Source organism: Hyperolius riggenbachi, chromosome 1 (assembly GCF_040937935.1).
Source record: "Hyperolius riggenbachi isolate aHypRig1 chromosome 1, aHypRig1.pri, whole genome shotgun sequence".
Lineage (NCBI taxonomy): Eukaryota > Metazoa > Chordata > Amphibia > Anura > Hyperoliidae > Hyperolius > Hyperolius riggenbachi.
This window is the reverse complement of record NC_090646.1, coordinates 551,682,359-551,701,641: the sequence shown is the minus strand read 5'-3', so window position 1 is coordinate 551,701,641 and position 19,283 is coordinate 551,682,359. Positions and strand designations below refer to the sequence as shown.

Here is a 19,283-nt window from a genome sequence, read left to right as displayed (position 1 = left end):
TGAAGGCAGAAAGGATGCAGCACTTGCAGAGCAAGCTGGCAACTATGCTTTACAATGCGTTTAAAGTGAACATCCAGACTAAAAATCGACTCAGCAGCACTGAAAAGGCCTGGTGTTTCTTGAACAGTATCACAGCATCAGAACTTTGTTTCTCTTATCTAAGCCTCATTTTTAGCTGCACAGAAGAAAACTGCCCGGCCTTTTTTCCCCTGATGCTGTGCAAAGCATGATGGGATTTCTGAAGTTGTTGCTCTCATTCTGCTGTTTTGGTGCAAATTTTTTTTTTTTTTACATTTTGAATTTGACATATGAAGCCTAGTGTGTGCAGCTGGGAGGGGTTATCAGGACACAGGACAGTTGGAACTGTGTCTTCTGCTCCTTGTCACTTCCTTTCAACCAAAAAGATGGCTGCCCCCATGACAAATATGGCAGCCCCCATGAATCACAAACATTTGCCTGTTCTTTTAAAACAGGGTGGGTAAAAAATTATATTACCTATCTATTCTAATTAACATAACTAATGTAACTTAATGACAGTATGTTTGTTTAGGCTGAAGTTCCCCTTTAAGGGTGATGTCACAGCACAACTCAATAAAGGTACCACTGCCAGTAATCCTTCTCTCATGTCCACGCAGGCAAGGACAGGATGCTCCAGCGATCTCATGGTGATGTCGGACATGCGGACATTCTTTAGTCCAACGCCTCGCCTTAGCGCTTCCGGATCCACCCTCCACCAACGCCTGGACCGGCAGGTAGCCGACTACCTGGCCTTAAGTGTGGATGTAGACACTGTGAGCAGCGATGAACCCTTGGACTACTGGGTGCGCAGGCCTGTGGCCAGAGCTGTCCCAATTTGCCATCCAACTTCTGTCTTGCCCTGCCTTAAGCATCAGAAAGGACCTTCGGCGCAGCATTGGCATTGTCATTGAGAAGAGAAGGCGCCTAAGTCACAAAAGTGTTCAGTACCTCACCTTTATCAAAATGAATGAGGCATGGATCCCGGAGGCCTACTGCCCACCCCAAGACTATGTCCGTCCCCACACACAGCAACTCTGCCTGCACACGTGTGACTGCCTGCCCCAAGACTAAGTCACTCCCCACACAGCATCTCTGCCTGCAGGCCGCTTGACTGCTTTCTCCACCACCACCAACAGGGTCCAGGACTCCAGGTGGATTCCTGAATTTTTAAGGCTGCTGCTAGCAGCGGTTGCTATAATAATTTTTCTGGTGTGTGTACATGCCTGCCTAATTTTTCTGGCTGCACTGTGGCTGCAACAACAAAACAAAAGGCATGTTCATGTGCCAATTCCCCTTCATGATCAATACCTTGCCGCGGTGAAGGGGCTTGCGTATCACAATGAAGCAATGACTGCCGGCTATATGATGTGTCTGGGGGGGGGGGGGGGGGGGGGGCACACCCACGATAATAGGGTCGTTGCTTCATTGTGGACAGACCAAATTTGATCAGCTGGACAGTCACTGTTGTTCTATCATTGAGCTACTACAGCCCGGCGACCATATCAGCTTGAAAACCGCCATGACCTGCACTCTGGCCATGGTGCGCACCAGTCCAGAGCCGCCCTCACCGCAAACAGCTGTTTGCGGTGCATTACACAATGAGTTTGGTGTGTCAGTGTGAAGCAGTACTCTAATTACACTCCCTGATTGATGTATACACATGCAAGATGTTTTAAAGCACTTTAGGCTTCCAATTTAGCATGCAATGTGATTTTTGCCCTTAAAACGCTGCTTTGCATCAAATCCAGATTTTTCTCCGGGACTTTTGGCATCTATCCCACTCATCCATGCAAAAACTCAGATGTTAGACCCCTTGAAACATATTTTCCATCACTTTTGTGGCCAGCATAAATGTTTCTAGTTTTTAAAGTTCGCCTCCCCATTGAAGTCTATTGCGGTTCGCGGAAGTTCGCACAAACCAAACTTTTGCGGAAGTTCGCGTTCGCGGTTCAAAAATCGGAGGTTCGGGCCATTTCTAATTGTTATAAATATAGGTTAGTAGTAGTATTATTATTGATTTTTAAAGCATTGTAAGAAGAATCACTGAGAAGCTTGCACTGAGCGAGAAATAGAAAGATAAAAGATCTCATTGGCATTTGGCAACCCGTACAGTTAATTAAAACTATAAAACTATAAATGGAAACAATTTCTTTTAAATGTTAACATGGCATGATAAGATTGCTCAAACTAGGGATAAACATACGGATATATTTAGTCTTGAACATCTTTTCCATCAGTTTTCTGGCCAGCATAAGTGTTTCTAGTTTTCAAAGTTCGCCTCCCCATTGAAGTCTATTGCGGTTTGCGTGAACCAAACTTTTGCGGAAGTTCGCGAACCGAAAATCTGAGGTTCGGGCCATCTCTAACAACCAGTCATATCTCTCTTATCATTTACAAACTGTCACTATAAAGTGATAGTTATAAGCAGCACAAATGTTTTAGATTAGCTAATAGTCATTGTCACATACCATAGGGAACAGGGCTCCTGTGCAAATGTTTCCTCATGAAAGACTAAAAGCATCTGTGCAAATACTTGCCTATTAAATACTGAAGGCATGAATTAGAAAAACACAAATTACGGACATACCACATAACACACATAGCCCTTCATAGCCACACGCCAAATTTAGCTTTACTATTTTAAGATAATTTTGTGGTAAAATGCTATCAGATTGCTCCAGAATACTGCCTTTTAAAATACACCATGCAGGTGTATCTTTCTAGATCCAATATAAATGATCAGTGATGAGGGCATTCATGTGCTGTCCTTTCTTTAGAGAGTACACCTAAAAATTACCATTACCTGACTGGAAAAAAAAATACTTTTTGAGTTCCTGGACATTTTTAGATATTGCTGGCAAACTGAAATGGAGAGATACCTTTTTACAGCAATAAATTACATAACGTCTTGAGTAGCACTGATATATGCAACATTATTTTCTCTTCAACACAAGTGGGATTTGAAGTCCAATGAAACTCCATATTAACTGAAAAATCCCAAAAAACACACCCAATAACAAATTATATACCGGTTTATTACCAATCCATTTGTTGTTAGCGTTCACTGTCATATTTAGGAGAAAATAATATTTCTTGCTGGTTTCCATCTTTACCGTTTAAACAACTGGGGGACATAGAGGACATACAGGGACCTATTTTAGAAAAAAAATGGGGTTTCATATATTTGTGGGGCAATTTAGTATTTTTGTATGCTAAGCCCCCTTTAAAGCAACTAAAAAGGATTCTTATGTTTTCTCAAATACGGTAAACTGTTGGTGAGATCTGCATGCTAGACTTTTCAGGTCTGCCACCTGCTGTAGACTAGGAAAATTGATCCTATTGCCACATTCTAATTTTAGATTTCTAATATTAGGCAACAGGTAAAAAAAATGGTGGAAAACCCCACAGAGAACTATGACATGGTGATTTCACCACACTGCTCTTGCAGGTGCAAGACATAGTATGTTACTCATGAGGCATTGAAAGAATTTCTTGTGTAGTTGCTTAGGATCAAAGAAAGCACTGAGTCATTCTTGCTACTATGTCATGTAGATACTATTTTTATAAGCAGGAAATACTATCTCCATGGCATTTACAGATGATGAAAGCCAAAGTTAATTGGCAGGTCATACAGTGACTGATTGTCTTTCTACTTTCATTTTCGCTATCAAGGTAAAAGCAGCTTCTGTTTGTTTTACTTGGGATTGCAAACATGGTTTACATAGATCTAGAAATAAATACATGCTGCACAATTATGTACTATCAGCCTATATGCATGGAAGAAGAGCATAACTGCAAGGGTAGATAGAACAGGCAAATATTAGCAGTGGTAATTATGATTATCTTTTATTTATAAGACGTGGACAGTTTGCACAGAGCTGTTTACATTGATAGGAAGTACAGACTATGAAGGCGAGGATGCTGCCTAATTGACCTTTCACTCTTAAAGGGGACAGAAATACAGAAGGGAAAATGTGATTGTTTAATCGGTAGAACAAAGAAAATACATATATGAGTGTGAAAACGTAGGTTTTGTGTGCCCCCTTTGAATGTGCCTTGTTCACATGCATGAATACTGTCACTCGCCACTGGGATCGGGAATTGATCCCCTGGGTGACAATTCGGGGGCGAGTGCTGTACCGACTTGTCGCCAGTCCAGAGAATACCTAGCTTTAAAGTGAACCTTAAGCCAGAAAAAAAAGGAGTTTTACTCACCTGGGGCTTCTACCAGCCCCCTGCAGCAGTCCTGTGCCCTTGCAGCCACTCACTAATCCTCTGGTCCCCCGCTGCCAGCTAGTTTCGTTTTTGCCGACAGGGCCATCAGGACTGGCCACGCGTATCTTTTCCGCATTCCCGACTGTAATTAGCGCTATTGCGGACCGCAACGCGTACAAAAATACGCGTTGCCGCATATCTACTCGTAGGTAATGCAGCAACGCGTATCTTTGTACGCGTTCTGGTACGCAATAGCGCTAATTACAGTAGGGAATGCGGAAAAAGATACGCATGGCCAGTCCTGACGGGCCTGTCGGCAAAAACGAAACTAGCTGGCAGCTGGGGACCAGAGGATTATTGAGTGGCTGCGAGGGCACAGGACTGCTGCAGGGGGCTGGTAGAAGCCTCAGGTGAGTAAAATTCATTTTTTTTTTCTGGCTTAAGGTTCACTTTGTCAGATATAAAACCCCACAGTAGGCTCAATATTGAGCCCAACAGGGGGAGAACCCGGGTTCAGTATAAACAGTATATACTGAACCCGGGTTCTCCCCCTGTTGGGCTCAATATTGAGCCTACTGTGGGGTTTTATATCTGACAGCAGCATTGTGTCATTATACAATATATTGCATTTAGAGTGATTGTTTCATATGCAGCAGGGATCATGTTGGAATATTTGCTTGGTTTTTAAATGGTTTTATTCTTTATTGAATCATCAGTACTGTGATTATTAATATACCCAATGTTGAATAAAGATTTTTGTTATACTTTTTCAAATTTTGCTGTGGGAGGTGCTATTTTTTAAGGACTCTAAGCGTAACATACGCTTAGAGGGACGCATGGGGGACGCAAGAGCCAGAAAAAGCGCTGCTTCTGAGAGAAGCTGTCGCTTTTTCTGCGGGGGAGAAGAATCAGTGATCGGGCACCATAGCCCGATTCACTGATTTGTGGGCTAACGATCCGCGGTCGGGAGCGCGCGTGCACGCGCTATCGGCCGCGGGAGCACGCGGACGCGCACATGGCCTCCTGGGCGTAGCTAGTACGTCCAGGAGGCCAAAGTACTTAAAGTCACACTCCCGGCACAAATGTTCTTGTCATGAATCATGTAATGCTGTTTCCTGCATCCTGGTGGTAGTATTGACTTGAGATTAAATGCATCAAAGGCTGTTTGAGAAAAAAAAAACAAGTTGGGAAAATACCGCATTCGGTATTTTAGACTTTTTTTTGCACAGGTGTGGTAGAAGTTCGGTAATTTACCAAAACCCATGGCATCAATTCACAAAAACCTGCTCGGTAACAGCAGAAGAGTGTGAAGTTGTCTCTGTTTTGTTACATACTGTTCCTTGCAGTGACGGCATTACACAAATAAATGGCATCCCAGACATCCCTTTAGAATGTACATGTTTGTTATACTGATTCTGATCCCTCTAAATCTGTCTAATAGTCTTTCTTAACATTTTATTTAATTGCCACAGCTTAGATGAACTTCCAGGAGACATTACACATGCCATGCTTAGGTGATTTCCCCACTAGCTCCTCTGCATCTTCAAACAGGAACATAAAGGGTTAAACATGTGAAAACCTCTCTTAGTTCCTGCTCTCTCTACTTCGCTGCCTGGGGGGTAGAAAAGCTCACCCCTCCCGAGAAGGCTTCGGATTCAATCACAGGGACTTGCAGGAGTCAGAGGCTGTTTCTATTGGCTCTCTGCTTCTGTCAGTCATAGGTAATCCCTCCCTTCTTCTGTGAGCCACGGCTTCTGCACAGTCTCTGCACTGTTTTCGACATACCAGAGCTGACGGCAATCATCAAACATGATACTGGGATTTACTGCATGCCGTAATCTTGATAAATTGACATTTTCTGACATTTGTAAAGGTGTTTACCGCACAAGTCGGTAATTTACCTCACTGCTCGGTAATTTCAGCTTGCCATGTGGTAATGCTTGATGAATTTAAGCCTTGGACTTCTACTATTTACCAGCTTGTGGCTGTATCCTGGACTTCTGCCATTCACTAGCAGGTGGCCTTTGATTGGCTGTAAGAAAGACCTGAAGTTCCTTGCCTGGCCTGCGGGAGAGTCAGGAGCATTTTCTGCAGAATCACGCCACCAGCTGCATTCTGTCGCTAATCATATTTACTATTAGGACTGCCCTGCCTCCTTCTACTTGCCAGAACTTTGTTGTACATGCAGACTTGAGTGTCTGGACATTTCTGAACCCATTCCCTGATCTGTACCTGTTCCTAATCTGTACCTGTATCTGTATTTGCATATTTGCATATATATATATATATATATATATATATATATATATATATACAGTGGGTTGCAAAAGTATTCGGCCCCCTTGAAGTTTTCCACATTTTGTCATATTACTGCCACAAACATGAATCAATTTTATTGGAATTCCACATGAAAGACCAACACAAAGTGGTGTACACATGAGAAGTGGAACGAAAATCATACATGATTCCAAACATGTTTTACAAATAAATAACTGCAAAGTTGGGTGTGCATAATTATTTGCCCCCCTTTGATCTGAGTGCAGTCAGTTGCCTATAGACATTGCCTGATGAGTGCTAATGACTAAATAGAGTGCACCTGTGTGTAATCTAATGTCAGTACAAATACAGCTGCTCTGTGAGGGCCTCAGAGGTTGTCTAAGAGAATATTGGGAGCAACAACACCGTTAAGTCCAAAGAACACACAAGACAGGTCAGGGATCAAGTTATTGAGAAGTTTAAAGCAGGCTTAGGCTACAAAAAGATTTCCAAAGCCTTGAACATCCCACGGAGCACTGTTCAAGCGATCATGCAGAAATGGAAGGAGTATGGCACAACTGTAAACCTACCAAGACAAGGCCATCCACCTAAACTCATAGGCCGAACAAGGAGAGCGCTGATCAGAAATGCAGTCAAGAGGCCCATGGTGACTCTGGACGAGCTGCAGAGATCTACAGCTCAGGTGGGAGACTCTGTCCATAGGACAACTATTAGTCATGCACTGTACAAAGTTGGCCTTTATGGAAGAGTGGCAAGAAGAAAGGCATTGTTAACAGAAAGCATAAGAAGTCCAGTTTGCAGTTTGCCACAAGCCATGTGGTGGACACAGCAACCATGTGCAAGAAGGTGCTCTGGTCAGATGAGACCAAAATGGAACTTTTTGGCCAAAATGCAAAACGCTATGTGTGGCGGAAAACTAACACTGCACATCACTCTAAACACACCATCCCCACTGTCAAATATGGAGGTGGCAGCATCATGCTCGGGGGGTGTATCTCTTCAGCAGGGACAGGGAAGCTGGTCAGAGTTGATGGGAAGATGGATGGAGCCAAATACAGGGCAAACTTGGAAGAAAACCTCTTGGAGACTACAAAAGACTTGAGACTGGAGCGGAGGTTCACCTTCCAGCAGGACAATGACCCTAAACATAAAGCCAGGGCAACAATGGAATGGTTTAAAACAAAACCTATCCATGTGTTAGAATGGCCCAGTCAAAGTCCAGATCTAAATCCAATCAAGAATCTGTGGCAAGATCTGAAAACTGCTGTTCACAAACGCTGTCCATCTAATCTGACTGAGCTGGAGCTGTTTTGCAAAGAAGAATGGGCAAGGATTTCAGTCTCTAGATGTGCAAAGCTGGTAGAGACATACCCTAAAAGACTGGCAGCTGTAATTGCAGCAAAAGGTGGTTCTACAAAGTATTGACTCAGGGGGCCGAATAATTATGCACACCCCACTTTGCAGTTATTTATTTGTAAAAAATGTTTGGAATGATTTATGATTTTCGAACCACTTCTCACATGTACACCACTTTGTATTGGTCTTTCACGTGGAATTCCAATAAAACTGATGCATGTTTGTGGCAGTAACGTGACAAAATGTGGAAAACTTCAAGGGGGCCGAATACTTTTGCAACCCACTGTGTATGTGTATATATATATATATATATATATATATATATATATATATATATATATATATATGTAAATGCTTATGCTGTATATATATGGTTTGAACGGACAGATGTGAACGGATCCACTGGCAGGAACGCAAGTTTCCTGCCACACCAATTTTTCTGGACTGATGAGCCCAGCAGAACGGAGACAGAAGATGAAGCGCTGCACTGGGGGCAATGAGAAAACGGAACATGTGTATTTTGGCCTCCTCACAAGTTTGCCTCAGGCAGCAAAAAGTCTAGCACTGGCCCTGTGCATGATGCAACTGTACAACTGTAAGTGTTCTTATGACCTAAATAAAAGTTTGAACAGCAGTGCCAGCCTCTCTCTCCTTCCACTATATTCATATTCTGTTAGGAATACAGTTGTGTAATTAAAACCCTTCGGTGCCTCAGTACCCATATTAACCACTTGCCGACCGCCCACAGCCGATGGGTGGCGGCAAGGGCTGGGCCCAAACGACCGCAATACGTCCATCGGCGGCGAGCGTGGTTATGCGGCGATCGCGTCATGCGTGACGCGATCAGCCGCCGCCCGTCGGCGACAGGCTCTGGCCCCCTTGCGCAGTAACCCGCCGGCCATTCGGAATCGCCGGCGGGTTGCTAGCTGCCCGATCATCGCATACAAAGTGTATAATACGCTTTGTAATGTATACAAACCGTATTATACAGGCTGCCTCCTGCCCTGGTGGTCCCAGTGATCGAGGGACCACCAGGGCAGGCTGCAGCCATCAAGGTAAGCACCCAAGCACACTGATCTGCCCCCCCCTTCCCTCTGATCGCCCTCAGCACCCCTCAGACCCCCCCCCCCTGCCCACCCCTCAGACCCCTGTTTACACCCAATCACACCCCTAATCACCCATCAATCACTCCCTGTCACTATCTGTCAGCACAATTTTTTTATTAGGTCCTGAACTGCCCCTGGGGGCTCCTGATCACCCCCCCCCCCACACACACACACTCTCAGATCCTCCCCAGACCTCCCCCCCCTGTACTGTATACATCTATCCTCCCCTGTAATCACCTGTCAATCACCCGTCAATCACCCCCTGTCACTGCCACCCTAACCTGCCTCTTATGGGCATCTGATCACTAGCCCGCACCCTCAGATCGCCCGCAGACCCACCCTCAGATCACCTCCAAAGTGCATTGTTTACATCTGTTCTGCCATCTAATCACCCACTGATCACCTATCAATATCCCCCTGTCACTGCTACCCATCAGATCAGCCCCCTATCTGCCCCTAGGGCACCCAATCACCCGCCCACACCCTTAGACCCCCCCCCCAGACCTCCCCCCTGTGTACTGTATACATCTATCCTCCCCTGTAATCACCTGTCAATCACCCGTCAATCACCTGTCAATCACCCCGTCACTGCCACCCATCAGATCAGACCCTAACCTGCCTCTTACGGGCATCTGATCACCCACCCACACTATCAGATCGCCCGCAGACCCACCCTCAGATCACCTCCAAAGTGCATTGTTTACATCTGTTCTGCCATCTAATCACCCACTGATCACCCATCAATCACCCCCTGTCACCACCTGTCACTGCTACCCATCAGATCAGACCCTTATCTGCCCCTAGGGCACCCAATCACCCGCCCACACCCTCAGAACACACTTAGACCCCCCCCCCAGACCTCCCCCCCTGTGTACTGTATACATCTATCCTCCCCTGTAATCACCTGTCAATCACCTCCCCAGTGCATTGATTGCATTTATTTCCCCCTCTAATCACTCCCTGAGACACCCATCAATCACCTCCTGTCACCCCCCCTAGCACTCTTATCCTTCAGATCAGGCCCTAATCTGCCCCCTGCGGGATTCTGTTCACCCAGCCAAACCCTCACCCGCCCCACCGCAGTGACAGAATTTTTTTTTTCTGATCACTGCTGGTCTCTACGACTTAATTCTGGCTGAGACCAATTGTTATGCTACACAATACGCAACCGCCAATCCAAGAAGCTACCATGCCCAGCCTTTTCGGTGGAAACCACTCCAAGTTCCGAATGTAACATTTTTTGGGGCCTTCTTCTTAACAAGGGTCTAGTCAAAATTATTGGTCTACGCACCCAATACAGCACATGCCCATGTTCTCTGCTGCCATGTCCAGGTCACGATTTGAGAACATCCTGCGCTTCCTGCACTTCAGTGCCAATACAACCTGTCATCTAAGAGGCCACCCTGCTTATGACCAGTTCCACAAAATTCACCACCTCATAGACCACCTGTCATCAAAATTTGCAGATGCTTATACCACTGAACAGTCATTTTTTTGTCAAAAGTTAGCTGAAATTGATTTTTATTGTTTTTTTTTTGCACGGTGTCATTTTCCACTAACTTTTGACAAAAAAATAAAATCTTCTATGAACTCACCATACACCTAACGAAATACCTTGGGGTGTCTTCTTTCTAAAATGGGGTCATTTGTGGGGTTCCAATACTGCCATGGCATTTTAGGGGCCCTAAACCGTGAGGAGTAGTCTAGAAACCAAATGCTTCAAAATGACCAGTGAATAGGACTTTGGGCCTCTTAGCGCACCTAAAAAGTGTCACACGTGGTATCGCCGTACTCAGGAGAAGTAGTATAATGTGTTTTGGGGTGTATTTTTACACATACCCATGCTGGGTGGGAGAAATCTCTCTGTAAATGGACAATTGTGTGTAAAAAAATAAAAAAAATTGTCATTTACAGAGATATTTCTCCCACCCAGCATGGCTATATGTAAAAATACACCACAAAACACATTATACTACTTCTCCTGAGTACGGCGGTACCACATGTGTGGCACTTTTTTGCACCCTAACTGCGCTAAGGGGCCCAAAGTCCAATGAGTACCTTTAGGATTTCACAGGTAATTTTAAGACATTTGGTTTCAAAACTACTCCTCACGGTTTTGGGCCCCTAAAATGCCAGGGCAGTATAGGAACCCCGCAAGTGACCCCATTTTAGAAAGAAGACACCCCAAGGTATTCCGTTGGGAGAAATCTCTCTGTAAATGGACAATTGTGTGTAAAAAAAAATCAAAACATTGTCATTTACAGACATATTTCTCCCACCCAGCATGGATATGTGTAAAAATACACCCCAAAACACATTATACTACTTCTCCTGAGTATGGCAATGCCACATGTGTGGCACTTTTTTGCAGCCTAACTGTGCTAAGGGGCCCAAAGTCCAATGAGCACCTTTAGGCTTTACAGGGGTGCTTACAATTTAGCATCCCCCAAAATGCCAGGACAGTAAACACACCCCACAAATGACACCATTTTGGAAAGTAGACACTTCAAGGTATGCAGAGAGGGGCATGGTGAGTCCATGGCAGATTTCATTTTTTTTTTGTCACAAGTTAGCAGAAATGGAAACTTTTGTCTCAAAGTGTCATTTTCCGCTAACTTGTGACAAAAAATAAAATCTTTTATGAACTCACCATGCCTCTCAGTGAATACTTTGGGATGTCTTCTTTCCAAAATGGGGTCATTTGGGGGGTATTTATACTATGCTGGAATTTTAGCACCTCATGAAACATGACAGGTGCTCAGAAAAGTCAGAGATGCTTCAAAATGGGAATATTCACTTTTTGCACCATAGTTTGTAAACGCTATAACTTTTACCCAAACCAATAAATATACACTGAATTTTTTTTTATTTTTTTTATCAAAGACATGTAGCACAATACATTTGGACAAAAATGTATACAGAAATTTTACTTTATTTGACACATTTTATCACAGAAAGTTAAAAAAATATTTTTTTTTTTACAAAATTCATGTCTTTTTTGATGAATATAATAAAAACTAAAAATTGCAGCAGCAATCAAATAGCACCAAAAGAAAGCTGTATTAGTGACAAGAAAAGGAGGGAAAATTCATTTAGGTGGTAGGTTGTATGACCGAGCAATAAACCGTTAAAGCTGCAGTGGTCTGAATGGAAAAAAAGGCTCTGGTCCTTAAAGAGACACTGAAGCGAAAAAAAAATTATGATATTATGATTTGTATGTGTAGTACAGCTAAGAAATAAAACATTAAGATCAGATACATCAGTCTAATTGTTTCCAGTACAGGAAGAGTTGAGAAACTCCAGTTGTTATCTCTATGCAAACAAGCCATTAAGCTCTCCGACTAAGTTAGTCGTGGAGAGGGCTGTTATCTGACTTTTATTATCTCAACTGTAAGTGAACTGTTTACTTTTCCTCTGCTAGAGGAGAGGTCATTACTTCACAGACTGCTCTGAAAGAATCATTTTGAATGCTGAGTGTTGTGTAATCTGCGCATATTATAGAATAATGCAATGTTAGAAAAAACACTATATACCTGAAAATAAAGGTATGAGAATATTTTCTTTGCTGCTAATCTTCTAGTAATTATTCATAGTACACAACCAATTCATTATATCATATTTTTTTTTCGCTTCAGTGTCTCTTTAAGGGGCGAAAAGACTGTGGTCCTTAAGTGGTTAAAAGTAATCTAAAAGCGTTTTGGGGCTATTTCTATAACCTTATTTCTTCCTTGCCATGTGTATTACATCTTTTCCATTGCACACTGAAGATACCTTCAGGAACTTCTGCAAAATGTTGGGCAATGCTAGAATTTTTAAAACCTTGCCTAATATTATAGAAATGTTTTGACATCCGGGCCCATTTGCAATTCACTTTTTCTCCTGGGTTTTCTCCTAGGTGATATTTTTACACCTTTTTATAAAATGCATTTTAAACCACCAGCAAGCAAGAACATACTTAAAATTATTTTGATAGTGCTTTTTAACCAAGTTTTGGTTACTTTTTCAGTTGTAAGTTATTTTAAAGAGATAATGAAAATGATCTCCTAGGAGAAAACTTGGGAGAAAAAAATAATTGCATATGTGCCCCAGAGTTTCAGTATTCCTGTGGCTCTTCATAGGCAAGTTTAGCGGGTAAAAAACTAGTGCCCAGAATCTCCCTCAGACCGGGCTGGTGCAGTGTCTGGGGGCAGGCACAAGATGAGAAACCAGAATGTCTGCAGGCATCATGCAGGTCACAGCACTGTGCTGCTGCCTGCGCTACGTGCCACCCTGTACCCTTTCTTTACCTTTTACAGTTGACTTTGGATGTAGCAGCAGCATATGTACAGACCATGGAACAGCTCTGGGGAATTTGACAGAGCACAGAGCCAGATATGAGCACAGCCCTGTGCCCCTGCCGTGTGCTAGTAAAGAAGGAATTCAGACCTTGCAGAATGCTTTACTTCCCCCTTCATTACAGATGTTGTCTGTCCTCATTATTATCTGTATTCACTGGCTCCTGTAACATAAAACTGAATATGCTACAGAGGCCAGTGGATACAGATAACAACTTGTACAATCAGCCAAATTCTGTAGTGATAGGAGAACAGAGGGATGTCTGGATGAATAAGCCACCTGAATACTTCCTGGCCTCGTGTTGCTCATGTGATAGCCCTCTTAAATCCAATGACCTTTATTTCTACCTTAAGGCTACCTTACACACCAGGACGTTGCGTTTAGGGGACGTTATAGGGCACATAACGTGCCCCTAACGCAACGCCTGGTGGTGTTGGAGCAGGACGCTACCAAGAGCCGCGTTACAAGCAGCTCTTGGTGCGCCTGCTCTGTCGGAGGTGCTGTGGAGACCACGTGAGCGGAGCTCTCCGCATCACGTGGTCCTGCCAGCCAATCAGCGGCCGCTCGAAAGAGTAAACACTGCAAGTGCAGTAAATGCCAAGTAGCCATGTGCCTGGCTATGTAGCGGCCTCTCCCCGCCTCTAAAATAAAAAAAAACACCTGTACTGAGCATGTGCAAACAGTCTAACGCGGCTTAGCCACGTATAAAGTACTGCATGCAGTATGATTTTTCATTGCTGTGCGGTGGGAGTGCGTTACAGGCTGCTCTAACGTGCGCCTGTAACGCCCCACTGTGAAAGCAGCCTAAGTGTGTGTCTTGCTTTCCCCCATGTCTTTCTCATCCTCTCTCCCTGGTATATAGTCTCTCCCCTTTACTTCCTGCCTCTCCTGCACAGTGCAATGTGCCTGTATATTATCTCAGTATGGTCCTACAAAATAGAATACTATCTGAGGGCTGGTGCACACCGAGCGGCTTTTTCCGCTTTTTCAGATCCGCTTGCGGCTGCGGATCTGCTTGGTCAATGTATCTCAATGGGGTGGTGCACACCAGAGCGGCAGGCGTTTTGCAGAAACGAAAAATGCCTGGGTGAGGCATTTTTTGGATTTCGGATGCGTTTCTGCCCCAATGTTAAGTATAGGAAAAACGCAAACCGCTCTGAAAAACGCCTGTTCAGAGCGGTTTTGCAGGCGTTTTTGTTACAGAAGCTGTTCAGTAACAGCTTTACTGTAACAATATATGAAATCTACTATACTGAAAACCGCAGCAGCAATCCGCAAAACGCTAGCAAAACGCCTCATAAAAGTAAAAAAAAGCGTTTAAAAATCTGCTAGCGTTTTGCGGATCTGCTAGCGGGTTTTGGTGTGCACCAGCCCTTAGGCCTGGTGCACACCAGAGGAGTTTTTCTGAGCGTTTTGAGTTTTTAAATCTGCTGCTAATGTTATCCTATGTGTCTGTGCACACTGGAGCAATGAGGTTTTGTAAAAAAAAACCCATAGCATTACATTGGGAAGAGCTTTTAGAGGTTTCAAAAGCTCTTCCCAATGTAATGCTATGGTTTTTTTTTTTACAAAACCTCATTGCTCCAGTGTGCACAGACACATAGGATAACATTAGCAGCAGATTTAAAAACTCAAAACGCTCAGAAAAACTCCTCTGGTGTGCACCAGGCCTTAGTCAGATATCGCTCACCTGTTTCTGTGCTGCCTCCCATTCCCTCTGCGCTGTGCCTCTCTCTCTCTCCTACTCTGTCCTGTGTGATTCTCTCTCTGTCTCCCACATTCTGGTCTCTCACTCATGCCCTCTCCTCTCTCTCTTTCCCTAACTTTGTTCTTTCCCACAGACACAATTATACTCAATCATGCATCTACCCCTTAACTGTCTTTCACTTTCCTCTCGCCACCTTTAGCCCACTCTCTTCTATCTCCTTCTCCAACTCTCTTGTCTCTGTGTCACCATCTCTCCCATCCTTCCCCCCCCCCCCCCAAAAAAAAAAATCACCATTGTCTCAACTCTACTCTTCTATCTACTACTATTATGTATTTATATGGTCTGGCATGCTGGTGCCACAGACAGCGACAAGTACAAACTACTAAGGGTCATCAAGTCGGCGGAAAGAATCATTGCGAGAACCCTCCCCTCACTTGCTACACTTCAAAACACAAGGCTGCGATCTAGGGCACTGAGGATTGCAAACGAACTTTCCCACCCAGGCAACAGCTGCTTCAATCTGCTCCCATTGGGCCGGAGGCTTCAGGCCATATCAACAAAGACCGCTAGACACATGAACTCATTTTTCCCCTCAGCTGCCAGGCTCCTAAACTCCCTCCAAATACTTCCATCGGCACTCCCACCTCCCTCAACGAGCCACGGTCTGAGCTGTGACTCTGCCAATCAATTTGTCCATGCCACAGGACTGATTAACTCTATGTAAGACTGGTCCTTTAGTTATGTTGTGTGCGGACATGAACCACAGGATGATCTGCTATGTCACGTTATGTTATGTACGAACTATGTAAACGGTTATTTTTGTTCCTCTGCTTGATGTCTTTTGCATGCTTGTGAACCTATTATATATGTCTTCCTCTTGAGCTATGTTTTTTGCCAAATCCAATTCCGGGCATAACCCTGTTATGCTTGGCGAAATAAACGATTCTGATTCTGATATAGCACTGACATCTTCTGCAGCATATTACAGAGTACATAGTCATGTCACTGACTGTCCTCAGAGGAGCTCACAATCTAATCCTACCATAGTCAAATGTCCTACCATATATATATATATATATATATATATATATATATATATATATATATATATATATATATATATATATATATATATGTATATGTCACTTACATAATCTGCAGCACTTTGAAGAGAACATAATCATGTCATTGACACAATCTAATCCTACCATAGCCATACTCTGATGTCCTACCATATCATTATATTGTGCATGCCTGAGAGACACCTTTAACCCTCCTGGCGGTCTATTAGAAACCACCAAGGGGCAGCAAAGCAGTCTTTTTAATTTTTTTTTTCTTTAAATCATGTAGCGAGCCTAGGGCTCGCTACATGATAGCCGCTGTGCAGCGGCATCCCCCCGCCCGCTTCGATCGCCTCCGGCGATCTTTGATCAGGAAATCCCGTTTAAAGAACGGGATTTCCTAAAGGGCTTACCCCGTCGCCATGGCGACGGGGCGGGATGACGTCACCGACGTCGTAACGTCAAAGGGAGTCCCGATCCACCCCTCAGCGCTGCCTGGCACTGATTGGCCAGGCAGCGCACAGGGTCTGGGGGGGGGGGGGGCGGCGCGGCGGCTAATCGGCGGGTGGCGATCGGAATGCACACGCAGCTAGCAGTGTTGCATAAAAAAAAATTATGCGAATCGGGCCAGCAGGGCCTGAGAAATCCTCCTGCGCGGCATACCGCCACGAAGGTTAAGGAAACCACCACCGTGCTTCACCCCCCCCCCCCCCTCGAAAAACATCGATTTGCCCCTGCTCTTGTACTGTTTGCCTTTGCTCTTGTACTGTTTGCCACATGTACACCAAGACAAGACGCAGACATTTTCATCATGCTTTCTTCTCCTGGCAGACTGAAAGCACTTCAGGGCTGCAGCCACTTAAGACGCACTCCACAGGACAACCAGGATCATTAGGGAGCTTTGGCCAAAGATTCCTTACTGTTTTTACGTACTGACTTGAGCTGGGATTCAAACTACTGAATTGGCAAAAAGAAAAATTACTGAATGAAGCCCATGGTTGGTTAGATTACCTCCTCCTGAGTCTCCAGATGTAGCTCGTAGTCCCCCCCATTTACCCTGCCTCCCAGAAGTTCATCTGAGCAACACACGAGCGATTCTGAACTGCACATGCATGAGTTTCGAACTGCACAAGGATCATACTGTGGAATACTTTTCCAGAAGTTCTCCCAAGCGTTGCTGCGCGATTCAGAACTGTCCAAGTGCGAGTTCCGAAACGGGTCTGACCAGTTCTGAATTGCGCAGTAGCGCTTGGGACTTCTGTAAAAGTATCCCACAGAGGGATTCCATCACATACTTAGAAGAATGGGAACAGGAAAGGGACACTGAGAGGACAACAAGCAGCATGTGGACACTGAGGAGGAGCAGGTTCATCTAGCCCTCCATTGGCTTGATTCAATTTTTCCCCTTTTTTCTTATCTCAAAAAGCTAGGAGTGTCATTTTAATGGTTGATCACTAACAACCATTTTAAATGTACAAAACATATACTAAAAAGACCTGACCTGGCATTCGGGCGCACAGGTTTATCAATTTTTAATTACATTACACGGCACAATCTACAAGAAACATTAGTAGCAGGCAGCAGACTTCTACACGGAACCGACGAGCAGGGAAAGTGCGAGGAGGAAGACAAAGTGTGCTGCGCAGTCACCCGGAAGCTTTCCCCAGGAGCTATGTTGTGAACTTGTGAAGCCGCAGCCGGGTGTACCCACGGCCAGGCACGTGTTTGATTCTGTGAATACGGGAGCTGCAGTGGCCGGGCAATGGCAGCGGAGAAGGGAGGCAGGGGCAGCGTGCTGTTCTCAGGGTACCGCTCCCTGGGCCTCTATAGCAACCATGTCCCCCACGTGGTCAGATATCACAAGAGACACAAGGAGTTTTACTTGTCAACTGCGGTAGGGAAAAGTTTCCTCACCTATAATGTGAGTACAACCACGAGAAACGATTCCACTGCGTGAGTCTGTTATTCACAAATCGGGAGTTATGGGCAAAGGAAAGATGCTATACAGCTACATACTGTTCATTTTCAACATCCAGCCTTGTGCAGGTTCCTTGTTAAAATAAATCCGATTGTCCATACCTGTATAGATGTCGTTTAGTGTCTCACTAAAAGTGTTTATTTCAATGTGGGGTTACTAAAAATGTGTGAAACTGAACTGTGACAACATTACATTTGGGAGCTGATAATTTAGCTGACAGCTCAAGTTCCCGGCCACTTGAATTTTATAAGCCTAGTTCTGCACTAGTCTACTTTAGGGGACCCATCAGGAATTCTCATGGGTAGCTGTTCTCCAATCTCAGTACACTCCTACAGCACAAAGCGTTAAGATTTGCCAAATAGTGTGGGCGTAGTTTACTACAACCTCTTGAAAACCTAGCAGTGCAGTTCAGGAGGTTGCCATCCACCCAAGCACATTAGTAGAATTCCCTTATGATGTTTCCTGCTTGGTCCCGTAAAGTAGACAAGTGGCCAAAGTTACAGTTTAGCCTCTGTTATTTTGGTTTTTATAAATCAAAACAATAGCATGAAATTAAACTAAAAGTACACACATCAATACCCCCCCAATGAGGCCAATCAATCGATCTTCCTTTCCATTGTATGCTTTTCGTCAGTAGTCTATTATGCTAGGCATACACGAGTCGACCCAGCGGCTCGATTAGCCGCCGGATTGATTCACGCTCGTCCCCGCGGGCACTCCTTATCTTCTGCTCGATTCCCCGGGTCATCGGACCTGTCGGAAATTATCAATCGAGCAATCAGCGGAAATCATACAGTGAGGGGAGATGTGGCTAAATAAAATATCTAGAATGAAATCACACTTGGAACACTGTGCTCATATAGGGGACTACTCAATCCCTTAAGGAATTTATGCTGTAAATCAATTTAAAATTTCATGCAAAAGTCCACGTACAAGCACCAAATAACCAATAATGTGCTGCTGTATTCAATATTCACAATTCACAATATAGAATAAAATCACAGTTGGAAAACTGCACTCATATAGAGGACTCCTCAATCCTCAAGGAAATTATACTGTGAGTCAGTTAAGATTTTGTGCAGAAGTCCATGTACAAGCACCACATACACACTACAGAGTGCTATATCATGTAACAGGTGTGGAGCGCTGCTGCTATTCAGTGTGTGTACCACTCATAGACATAAATAGAAGATAATAGCTGCGCTTCTGTTTGTGCTTGTGTTTCTTCC

General features: G+C 44.2%; 1 protein-coding gene across 1 annotated transcript in view; it reads left to right on the top strand.

Annotated features, from left to right (window-relative positions):
• The first annotated feature begins 17,738 nt into the window (after positions 1–17,738).
• WDR36 (WD repeat domain 36) overlaps positions 17,739–19,283 on the top strand; it is a 74,653-nt gene continuing 73,108 nt past the window's right edge. Inside the window, exon 1 of the mRNA XM_068247362.1 lies at positions 17,739–17,997. Coding sequence (XP_068103463.1) covers positions 17,839–17,997 — 159 coding nt within the window. The 5' untranslated portion in view covers positions 17,739–17,838. The remainder of the gene's footprint in view (positions 17,998–19,283) is intronic.